The sequence below is a fragment of the Aulonocara sp. 'chitande type north' Nkhata Bay genome, linkage group LG10 (assembly GCF_057382095.1).
Source record: "Aulonocara sp. 'chitande type north' Nkhata Bay isolate Kocher_YH1m ecotype deep benthic linkage group LG10, A_spYH_male_GT1.1, whole genome shotgun sequence".
Lineage (NCBI taxonomy): Eukaryota > Metazoa > Chordata > Actinopteri > Cichliformes > Cichlidae > Aulonocara > Aulonocara sp. 'chitande type north' Nkhata Bay.
In genome coordinates this window covers 18,590,923-18,603,013 of record NC_141353.1, presented here as the reverse complement: position 1 = coordinate 18,603,013, position 12,091 = coordinate 18,590,923, and the positions used below count along the sequence as shown (strand labels likewise).

At 41.1% G+C, this 12,091-nt stretch overlaps 1 protein-coding gene across 2 annotated transcripts in view; it reads left to right on the top strand.

Annotated features, from left to right (window-relative positions):
* LOC147320678 (rho guanine nucleotide exchange factor TIAM1-like) overlaps positions 1 to 12,091 on the top strand; it is a 51,343-nt gene that overhangs the window by 31,198 nt on the left and 8,054 nt on the right. For both annotated transcript variants that reach the window (XM_086308816.1, XM_086308815.1), the window contains exons 16-19: positions 1,598 to 1,810; positions 2,757 to 2,890; positions 11,485 to 11,709; positions 11,998 to 12,066. In XM_086308816.1, the coding sequence (XP_086164942.1) occupies positions 1,598 to 1,810; positions 2,757 to 2,890; positions 11,485 to 11,709; positions 11,998 to 12,066 (641 nt within the window). The remainder of the gene's footprint in view (positions 1 to 1,597; positions 1,811 to 2,756; positions 2,891 to 11,484; positions 11,710 to 11,997; positions 12,067 to 12,091) is intronic.

Sequence of the window (12,091 nt, the reverse complement as noted above, 5' to 3'; positions counted from 1 at the left end):
TCTCTGCTTTGCACTGCTGGGTCTGGAGATCAACCCCCCCCCCCTCCCCTTCACCGGTCCCTATCTTCTAACTGAGACAGTGACACTCTAATGGGTTTGAGAAACATATGGCTGCTTGGTAGATACAACACTAATGTATAGAAAATAACATGCCCCAAAACTAAGCCCCAGGGTCAGACCAAGGTTACTCAAGTGTGAGATTGTGCCCTCTAGTGTATTAGCAATCTGAAAGCTGCTATCTTAGCAGGCTGCCAAAAGACACAGGACTCAGTTGATGTTAGAAGTAGAAAAAGATTGAAGCATCCACATACGACAAAGCATCTTATTGCAATCTGGGCACGATATTCTGCTGAATCACAGAGTTAGATGCAGTTTAGTGGGTCCACATGAACACTGTGATGAGCCTGTGTGTATGTGTGTGGTTTATTAACAGTGCAGAGAGTGAATGGGGAATTGAAAGACATCACGCTTGATTTTCTGCAGGGTACATGCAGAAACCAGGCCAGCACTGGACAAGGAGCCCCAAAGGGTCTATTTCTCTCTCACTCCCGCTCTCGCTCTTTCACTGTAATTCCCGTTTCCCCTCCTCACACAGCAGCACACACAAAGGCACATCCATGCATTGCACACAGGCATACACACGCAGCCGTATATGACCAGAGGGGTTATCTCTCTCTGCCCAATAAAGCCTCTGCTACAGCTGACACTTCACATTTCAGACAACTAGGTCATAACTTAAGGCTAAATGTGTGCCTTATGCGTCTATATGTATGTAACTGTGTGTTGCTGTTCTATGAGAATCCTACTGAATAATGTCGCTGCTGTCTCTGTTGCAGCAAATAATTTAAAATGAGACTGAAATAGGAAGATAAGCTCATACTCACAGATGACTGCAGTCAAAACATGTCCAAAAATCCCCTTGTGTGTTACTAGATGAGATGAGGCTGCTGCCACATCTCTAAACAGCTGTCACAGCCAATTGGGTTTATTGATAAGGTTAGCTGCTAATTGGATTGCTGATTGAGTGATGATTCTCAATTAACAGAATGGGGCACAGGTGCTTGAGAGGAGGAGCAGCAAGACAAAGAGCAAGGCTCAAACTGAAGCTATGTTCCAGTGTTTTGTTTGTTCACCTATTGTACCATGAAGAACGTATACACACAGTGGGCAGGACAGGACAGGACAGGAATAGACAGACATTGTACTTTGCCTCTTAAACCCACCCCGTCTTGTTAGATCAGTATTTGCCTCAGGCAAGCAATCATAGAAGGATGCATTTTTGATGTGATGGAACACATTTGCATCTCGGAGCACCTGATTAGTCTCCGAGGTGCTGCTGGGAAGTATGGTGCAAAAGTTTTGTTTACATAAGTCATCTGTGAGCAGTGCTTTTGAGCGGCCCATAGGAATTCTGCTGTTGGTTGGATGTTTTTTGGGTCATGAACTCACAGATAATGCTTTTACTGACTGTGCATTGTTTGAAAACTTTCTCTACAATAATTTATTTCATATTGACTTTGTTTCTTAAACTGTTTTTTACCATATGCTTAGTGAAATTTCACATTTGTTACATTTTTTTTGCCCGATTCTCTGTCAGGTTTGAAAGCAGGGGATGAGATTCTGTTACTTAATGGTAAAGAGGCATCTGCCCTCCAGAAGGATGACATGATGTCTGCATTTACAAACCAAACCCTGACCTTGAGCATCAGCACCCTGCCCCAGTTGGATCCTCGGATGGTGTGCTCCTGTCCACCCCGGCGCTCTGATGTGGAACAAAACCTAGCCACAGACATTTTTTCCCAGAGCCAAGGTAAGGTTTCCTGTCTCAAAAGATTTGGGGATCAGTTGAATAAGCTGTTTGCTTTTTAAAATAATCTACATGTAAGCAGTTTTTCTTAGTTGATATTTATATACTGACATATTTACTTAGACATGCATAGTTCTGAATGAATGACAATAAAGGAAAAAGAACAAAATGATTCTTCCTTTTTTTGTCCTTAGCATTGCATTCACATATCTTGTGTTGCGTGATCATTCACCCTCTAAAACCCAACTTTCTGTGGTGAAAAAGAGAGGTTTCAGATACATCTTTTGCATGCAGTGAGGTGAACAGGGCGATCTACTAATTATGCATGGATGCTGTCTGATAACTAACCTGCAGGCAGCCGCCATCCTTCCTTTGACCTGCTCTTTTTATTTGTGCAAGGGCATCATTTGTATTCCTTATAAACCAGGACTTGCAATGCGCAGCCTGACAAGCTGGCATTGTTTGGAACTCGGAGCAATATGAATATTAATATGAATCCTTCAGCAGCGTGGAGCTGTCATCATGCAGGATATGCCATATGCAAAGGGTCAGATGGAGAGAAAAACACTTAAGCAGCCAGATGGAGGTTATTGATGATGTCATGCTTTGAGGACACAGGTGTATAAAAGAGTTCTTCAGCACAGAGACTTTAAAATGGAAGGACTAATAACTAATTTTACTAAACAGTGATATCATAATAAGAAACACTAAAGGTTATAGGAATCTTTAATTGCTGTCACTTTAATCCAACACAAAGAGGATGCTATTAAATTATTATTTTCATTAAAAAGTTACGACTACATACTTGTGACCTTTTAAAAATCAGCCAGACTCACCCAGGCTCTCAAAGTAAATGCAGATGAAGTGCACAAATAAATGAAAGCAGCTTGGTATAGGTATGTGTATGTGTAGTCTTCTTTGTCAGCTTTGCCTTTTGTCCTTTTTGTAGAAGACATCCTGGATGATGTGTCAGGTTTGCCACTGGAGAGCCCAGATGATACTTATGAGGAGGAACCTTGTCTGTCCTTGCAGAGCCACAGGGATCATCCGGAAGATAAAACTTGCATTGGGACTGGATACAAAGTAAGATATGTTTTACAAAGCCACAGTTTCACACACCAAGCCAGGTAAAAAATTCAGACATGCAAAAATAACAGTTTAGCCCAACAGAGGATGGAGTTTTTGGTGCTCAGTGTTTGATGTTTTGGCAGCTTTAGTCTTAGCTTTCTTAGTCTTTGATTTGTTGCATTGTCATCTTGCAGCCTGACATCTTCGGGGACATTTCTTACATTTCATGCCAGACAGCAAAGGAAAACACAATCATTTGATCAACAATCCAACACAGGTTGGATTTATGTTTGAACAAATTTCAGCAGTCGCTTTGCTTTCATGTTTTATATAGGAAGAGTTTGCCAAACTAAGTCTGAACAAAGATAAAAGGTTCAATAGAATGAGTGCTGGATGAAAAAATTCAGCAGATACGAGAAGTGATTGACCGGCACACCAGTAAGCCCTAGCATGATACTTAATGTGCGATGCTTTTCCTCAGACTTCTAAAGAAAAGATGCACTATGATCTCATCTCCCCTGGGTTACAATTGATCAAACAATGTAAAAAATGCATCACTATCTACACAACCAAATGTATCCAAGTTATATGTTATATACAAGGTATCTAGTTTAACATTAAAAAAAAACATACACCAATTATTGTTTGTGTTATATACAGGACTATATACAGGAATAACACTATGGGCAAAATTACACATACAAAAAAAGGTGTGTGTAAAACGCCACATAACAAAACAGCAGTGTGGCTATTTTTGCAAAAGGCTGTCACAAAAATGTTGTAATATCAAATTTCTTATTTATTTCTTTAGGCATGCAGTGTGTTTCTCCAGAATAGTTTGTCTTTCCCTCTGCGTGAATGATTTATTATCTCAGCTCCTACAATATCCAAGAACATTGTTTTGCTGAAAAACTCACAATTAGTTGTTTCTGATGCACACTGTGGTGTTTAACTATACCTTTTTAATGAGCTAGTGATTTGCTAATCTATGCCAATCCATAAGGATATGTATGCATGTATATGATGCAGAATACAAACTGACCTTCTTTATTTTGTAGTTTCCCACATAGGGGTCACTGAATAACTGTGAAATGGCATTGTTGGCAATGACCACATGGGTCATTTCCACAGGGGGTCACAATGACACAATAATCCGCTTCAGTTTCTTTTAAACTTGTAGTAGCAAGACACAGTTAAATACGTACAGACACACAACAGTTGATTTATGCTCTTTTTTGTGTAATTTTTCCAGATCCTGTTAAATGCAGGAACGTGTGTGGATTTTCTGATTACTTTGCTTTGAATTGTTTCTGCATGTCACATGAAACCAGAAAAAAAGTGTTGGTCTAAAAAGATGGGAGATTCTCAGTGGATTTTCTGTTGTCACAGTCATAATATATAGGGCATATATAAGCCCAACATGATGGTTACAGTGAGTCTGTGAATCCTACGGATTTAACACTGTAATCATAACCATATTCTTCCTCCGATAACAGTTTTCTGTGGTGCTGACAGCATATTGCATTAGCAGCACCGTATTCATAGCAAAATGTAGTGTGTATGTGTCTTGGCACATTAACAGATGTGCACATAGTACGTGTTGGGTGCGAGTGTGCGTTCTGGAACACTGAACTGGAGACAGGTGAGTGAACAGCATCACTTTCTAATTAAGATTATGTCTGGACTGATCAGGGTCGATGCAGTGATTGCTGGGACAGGCCGTGTGCCATCCACTCTCCTTCTGATACGCTTGTCACTTCCATTACCATGGCACTGTCTGATAGCCAGTAACCACCGGAAACATTTTTTCCTTTTTTGGACCAGTGTTGATAACCTAGGCATGAACAAAGAAGAAAGGGAAGGGACATCGCTGTATTCACTCTTCATTTTGTGTCAATGAGTTTCAATCTCAAGGGAGAGCTAATGGGTGAGGTCAAATGCAGCTTCAGTGAAGACTCCTCCATGATTCTGGTGTGCCAGTTTTAGAAGTGAGTGAAATACTTAAAGAAAAGCTTGCCTTGCTCTTGATATAGATGAGACTCTAATTTGAACTCATGATGAAAGAAAACATTTAGTTGAAGATGCCGCACAAAACTTTCTGAAACTCTTCGCAGTTTTTAATTAACATTGAAAATTGCTTTGCCGTTTTAACCTCACAGTTGTTCTTCTGTGTATCTGCTGTATGGTTAAATTCAGTAATCAGTCAAAACTGGGATCCGAAATATATGGCCAACAAATCCAAAGCCTTTTCGGGGAATCGACCTCTTTCAGCCACACAGCCATACAGACTAATGTACTTGACTAATCGGGATTGTTTATAAGAGGAAAAAATATTCACTGCAAACCAGTAAACAAGAATAGAACACAAGTGTTAAGTCAGTGATCTTCATCTCACCTTTGTGTCTTTCACCTCCTGCTCTCGTCTAACACGAGCTGTCTGATTTGTGCCCTGCTGCTTTTTTCCATCCTTTCCTTTCATCTTTACCTTTGCTGTACCCCTAATTTCCTTAGATTTTTGATTTACTGTCATATTATTTTCCACATTGAGAGCAACAATGTGACCATGACCATCAGACACAGCAGCTCTTTTCTTTTCATCCAGCACCTTCATCTGCCGTCTTGTTTTGAATGCCCTTTCTTTCCTTCTGTGCTTGTAGTTTCATTCTGATCTTGGGTCTTTTTCCACCCTCCTCCTCACGAACCCCCTGCTGTTCATTACCATAAACAACATGAGGATGCCGTTGGCACTTAAAACAGCCCCGCTCCCTTAGCTCTCCAGCCGGCTGTGGGCACTGACCTTAGCCTGAACACTTGGATGCTCAATCCAAACTTGCCACAGACTGCCAAAACTGTGGCATTTTCTTCAAAAACAAACACACATTCACCCAAACTATTTGTCCTTTCTTTATGTTGATCAGCCTTTTGTTTCTCAAGTCTCCTGTTTGGAAAAGCTTCGAAGTGCTGCGGATTGCGTCTTACCTCATTTCACCCAGCGCCTGCGGTGCCATGGTGGCAGAGGAGTGAGGAAAACGAGGCAAAGTGGGACAATTTTAATTATCCCCACATTCTAATTACTCCATTCTCCACAGTGTTTCACATCATTTAGTGGAGATAAATGAGTGTCTGGCTAGCCGGGGGATATGGGAATGTTCATTATTTTAGACAAAGCACAGAGCAACCTCCCCGCTATGATAAACCGACCAGAGAAAAAAGCGCCGATTTCTCAGGATAACGGTGATAGTAGAGATGTCGGTGATTGCTAGTGTTCTCCAAGGTGTAGTCAGCCTCACTGACAAGTGTGATAATAATTTACAAATGTCTAATAGTTTGGCTTGAGGGCATTTGAAATAGAAAATACATTATTCAGTGTTTGAAGGGTGGTGTGCAATTTTTATCAAGGTTTGTTTTTGATTTATTCTTGATGATATAATTCCAGTTGTTCATTTGGAGTTAGTCTATTTGTTTAATATAATTATTATAGCTTCTGGCTATTATGACTGTATAAGTGGCACAAGTCTTCAGTTATGCTTTCACTTGCCCCCCTTCCCTCCAATCGGGCCTTTTCACCTTTGTCTCAGATGCTGTTGTTCTTCCACAGAAATTCCACTGGAGGGAGCACTGTGCTGATTTATGAAGCCTCTAAGGCAGCAATAATCTTCACAAAGTCAACACTGAGGATGCAGAAATAACACATCAATTTGTATGTTAGTGTTAGAATATTTTGGTAAACACACACCAAGAAAACACATTCTTTCTGATGGTTTTCCAAAATTTAAATAAATTCAAATGTACACGACTTAATCCTCTAATGCTGTGTTATCAGAACTGGCTGGTTGCTGCTGTTTAAGGGAATAAAAAAAGTGCCTCTAACTTTTTTCACCCATTACAACTTTGAGTTGAAGCCTGTAGTCTGCAAATCCACGGCTCTGAATTCGAAATGTTCCTGTGCAGATTTATGAAGACTCATGTCGTAACATAATCATGCTTTCAGATTATATGATTTAAGTCTCTCTCTGTATATCCCATCAGTCCTTGCAGGGATTTATGGATTTGCATGTTTTCCTGATCTCCAGTGAAATTGAACTTCAAGACATATCCTCCTTTCCTTTCCTTTCCTTTCCTTTCCTTTCCTTTCCTTTCCTTTCCTTTCCTTTCCTTTCCTTTCCTTTCTCCTCCCTCCCTCCTTCCTGTCCATGCTCAAATATTGACAAGTAAATGCTTGTTCTTTTAGACAAACACTGTGCAAGGAGGCATTGGAGGCACGTCCGTAAGAATTGCTAGACATTTCCATTTACTTATACGTGTGTGTGTGTTTATTGCATGTCAAAATTCACTGCATAGCTGTGAAATGATGTGTGTGCTGTGCTTCTGTGTGCCAAGTGTGTGGATATGAGCAATCTCTGGTTATTCTGGCTCTCGCTCAGCATGGTTTCAGCTGATGGGTGTTAGAGCAGGTTTGTGCTTGCCTCCATGCTCCTCTGTCATACTAGACTTTCCTCCCTGTCTGTTCCGAGTCAAGGATATAGTACATTTAGTCACTGTGCTAATAAAGACTGCATGTGCTGGACTTGGAGAAAAGCTGCGACTCTCTTTCTCCACTCCAACTGTTGTTTTTATAAAAAGGATTAAAGTTTATCGTTTATGTGGAATATACTTATTTTTTGCCATTTTCAATGTTCAGAAAGAACTTATTCTGACCTGTGTGACATAGTTTCTGGAAATGGCAAGAACTGGTTTGACTGTGGGATGCATAGTTGATGCATTAGGGCACAAACTTTTTCTGAGTTGGTTTCCACGTGTTCTTTTTGTCGTTATTCTAGAAATAATTGCGTTAACCACGGTATTTCTTAAAACCCATTTCCAAACGGAGCGCAAGTTCAAATACAAGCATGTAGTGACATAAGTCTTTCTCAGCAGTGATGAGTGAGAGAGAGAGAGAGAGAAAGAGAGAGAGAGAAGGCAGATGCCTGTTGGAGTGTTTGGCTCCCACCACCCACTGCCTCTTCAACACCCATTCTCTCCTCCCTCCTTTCTCCTCCCATCTCTTCTTACATCTCTCATGAGGGTGTGAGGTTTGATCTTGTTATTTAATGTTTTGTTCTACGCCGCCTGCCACCGCTCCTCTCAAACACCTGGACAGAAAAGTGGAAGAGGCAACGAGGACAGATACGAGGCAAAGAAGAGAGTGGAGACTGGCGCTCAGGGCAGCATGCAGAGACAGCCGGTGGATTGAAAAAATAGAAAGTGATTGGATAGACGCTGTAGGATAAGGTGACATGGGAGTGCTGTTGTTCATTGCAATCTGTTCTGTTCAGTCTGCCTAATGACCCATTTGTTCAGCTGCCACAGTAATGATTTTACCAGCTGCAGTGTTTTGCAGAGCAGGGTGAGTGTTGAATAGCAGGCATCTCCTTTAGCACTTCTGATCAGTTTAGCTGGACAAGTTCGGCAACTCTACATTCTGCACAGGGCAGAAAAACACAGCCTTCCCGGGGCAGAGGAAGAGTGGAAGCACTCTGGAATTGAAAAGCAGGACAGGAAATGAAAACCTGATTTCTCGTCGAAACTTCACCTGCCGGGATGTCCGCTTTTAGGAGAAGAAGAAATTCTAAGCCACCGACCGAATCCATCTATGACATGTTACAGCTGGTGAGCTGTGCACTCTTGTTTATGTGTGTGTGTGTGTGTGTGTGTGTGTGTGTGAGGTGGCTTGTGTTGTGGATGCAATCCCACAAAGGTTAGTGATAATGTCATGGTATTGTACCAGCAATGCTAAGCTTATGCTTAGTGCAATCCCTAGTTGTACAACCCTTTTTAATATTTTATGTAATATTTGTATCTTATGACACATTTTGAGTGTATGAGCTACCCTTTTTTTTTAGACATTATTATTATTATTATTTACTATATCGTGTTTATATCTCAGTGGCATGGGGAGTAAAATGGCATCGATTCTGGACGAGCTAATGACTGTTATACTGCACATTAGAATCTGCGATCGAAGCTTGCACTTGTTTGTTTTGGGGTTTAAATAAACCCCAGATAAATAGTCATTGAATCCTATTAGTTATGCTCTTCACAATTTTCTCTATGTCACTTAGATTGCCAGTGTGAAAGTTAGTTATTGGTCATGGTGCGGCATCATGTTGCCATTCTTCTTCTCCTTCCTCGTTCCCCATCTCTTGTCATCTGTCTCTGCCACTGCCCCATCTGCCACTCGGCAGTCAAGGGCGAGACCTCGCTTTTAGGGCCAAAAATGGCAGTGTCATTGCTCGGCTTGTTGTGTTTAGAAACACAAAGGAATTCTCACTGCACAGATCGCAGCACATTCATCCTTGCATGCTTTTCCGGTCCTTAGTATTCTGTTTTCGGTGAACAAGATTTAATGTCTGATAAAACTTGTTCTCGGCGATGTGTAAGGTCAGTTTGGGGAGTTTAAAGGGTCTTTATTGTGGATATGTTTTTTAATGCGGTTATTACCTTTGTAAGCAATGTAAATTATTTGGATGCTACACAAAATTCAGTTACCTGTGTCATTTTACTTGTATTCAGACTTTTAGTTCATTTTGTGGTAAGTGTTTATTATTGTGACTGTAGTTAGTTAGTGATAGGAGGACTGTCGATAATCTTTGTTTGCCCAATTCTGCTGTGCAAACAAGTGTGTGTGTGTGTGTGTGTGTGTGTGTGTGTGTGTGTATAGCAAACTTGCAAAACTGGTTTGAATACCACAATGGAAAATTATGTTTGTCATTGCTGCAGTCCAGCAGGAGACAAGGCATTGAATCAGTAAAGACAAGCTACTTCCCCAGCTGACCAGTTTATGTAAATGAGCTATCAGCAGCACACAGTGAGGTGTACTGCCATATCAGAGATTACAATAAGTAAACACTTTCACTGAACCCATAAAAATGATAGTTTTGTAACATATGTTCTCAAAAGCGCTTCCGTGAGTAACACTGGTGGCATCCCGTTTAAGTAAATGGCGATTGAAATAGGATCAAACCTGTTTTGTGCTGCCTACAGATAATACAGATTTAAACTTGCATCATCAATCAGCTTGACACGACTCAGTTTGTAGTTTTACTTTGTGATGGTTTTAGTGTCTTTGTTTGTCCCTTAGAGTTTAAATTACCTGTAGTTTTCTTCTCGATTACATTCTTTTGCCTTTCTTTAAAGGTTGCTTTATAAATGATTAACATGTACACTGGAAATAAACAATAAAGGTTCAGTGTCATCTCTGGACAGGAGGACTGGTAATTAATGAGATTTTTAGAGTTGAGCTCTCTTATAGTTGGTGTTAGAAAGAGAATCTATAATATGCACATGTACATCTATTTTTTTCTAGATTTCTCAGAAGAACTCAGTCCTTGTGACAGCCTGCCTGGGCTTGCAAAGAAAACTATTGAACTCTGGGTTTGAATTCAGAGACACCTCTTTACCTACAGGAAGTCTGTTGTAGAAAGTATTGGCAGATGCTGGAAAGACTCATAACCATTGGTGCAGCAGGGAGACATGCTGCTGTATTACTTGTAGAACATTAGATTTTTTTTAAAAACACACTCAGCCTGTTGGTTTGGATGCTGCTGCTTTTTCACTTTGTCCATTTTTCAATATGCAGCGCTCTGTTGTGTTCATGTTCATAATATATTCTTCTCAGTGTTTGGTTCCAGTGTGTAATGTTATGGATGATGTGTGACATGTGTTTCTGGTCATTACTGAACAAGTTCTAAGAGTAATATCAGAGAATGCTGGTTTTATAGTTGCAGAAAAGGAGCAGGAGGCGACAAGTCCCTTATTAGGTCTGCTAACAATCTGAATCTAGCAGGTTTCTTCATGTTTGGTATGTCTGTGAAGGTTCTCAGTCATCCAGGCCATTGTAGTCTAAGGAGCTTGGAAAGAAAAGCTTCTGGACTTCTTTAAGTTGTTTGAAGACGTTTCACCTCTCATCCGAGAAGCTTCTTCAGTTCTAGGGTCAAATGGTAGAGAGTCCCAGTTTTAAACCCTGTGGGAGTATCCCCCCAAGAGGGACAATGGACCCCCCTAATGATCCTCTACCTAATCGCACGAGCCAAGGTGTCAAAATGGGTGTGGGTCACAATCAGCCAAGGTTTCGGGTGGGCTCATTGTGAAACCTAACCACACCCTATCATTTCCTGAGGTCAGATGGCCCAGGATGTGAGTGGGCGTTAAGGCGTCTGGGAAGGGATCTCAGAACTGGATGGCAGACAGTTCGTGTCGCAAGCCACCGCCTCTGTTCAAAGATGGTCGTTCACAGAGGACATAGATGGCTTCTTTCTCTTCCTCAAAAGAGGACCCTCATTTGACCCTAGAACTGAAGAAGCTTCTCGGATGAGAGGTGAGGCGTCTTCAAGCAAATTAAAAAAGTCCAGACTCTTTTCTTTCCAAGCTCCTTAGACTTCATGTTTGGTGTCTTTGATACATAGCAGACTGTAGGAATGCGTTTAATGTCTTGTTAATGATGAATGCGTACGTCTCAAAATAAACCTACATATTATAGTCATTTAGTTATTTTATTAATTTTTGTGAGTGGTTTTTAAAGCGGTCCCTTAAAAATTCTGCATGCTCTGCTTCCTTTTCTTTCTGAGCAGAGCACAGAGCAGGTCACTGTTTTCTGCCGCGGCCTTCATGACATCAATCCCCCCGAGTGCCCGATGTCGTCGTCCTCCTCATCGTCTTCGTCATCCCTTTCTCCGAGCCCTGTGTCGGTTTTACCACCCACAGCAGCCGCGGCCACACAGAAACAGCTCTCCCACGCTGACAAACTGCGCAAGGTCATCAATGAATTGGTGGAGACGGAGAAGACTTATGTCAAAGTGAGTACAGGGTCTCTGAAGTGTTCTTTGAGCGTGCCGCAAGAATGCAGCTACGGTCTCAGACTCACAAATGTTTTGCCAAGTGTGTTCCTGTGTCATCGTCGCTGAAATACTTTTGTGTCAGTGTGAGTTATGTTGAAACCCGCAAGCGGTTGACTTCTATCCATTCTTTAAAATCTTTGCAAATGATTCATTAAATAGCCTTCAAATCAACAGACACAAGACATGCCTCATTCCTCCTCGAGCATCTGATGACAGGCTGATCTTGTTTATATCTGTCTCATTCAGGATCTGAACTGCCTAATAGAGCGCTACTTGAAACCTTTGCAGGAAAAGAGCTTCCTGACTCAGGATGAGGTACTCTTCACTTGATATTTATTAT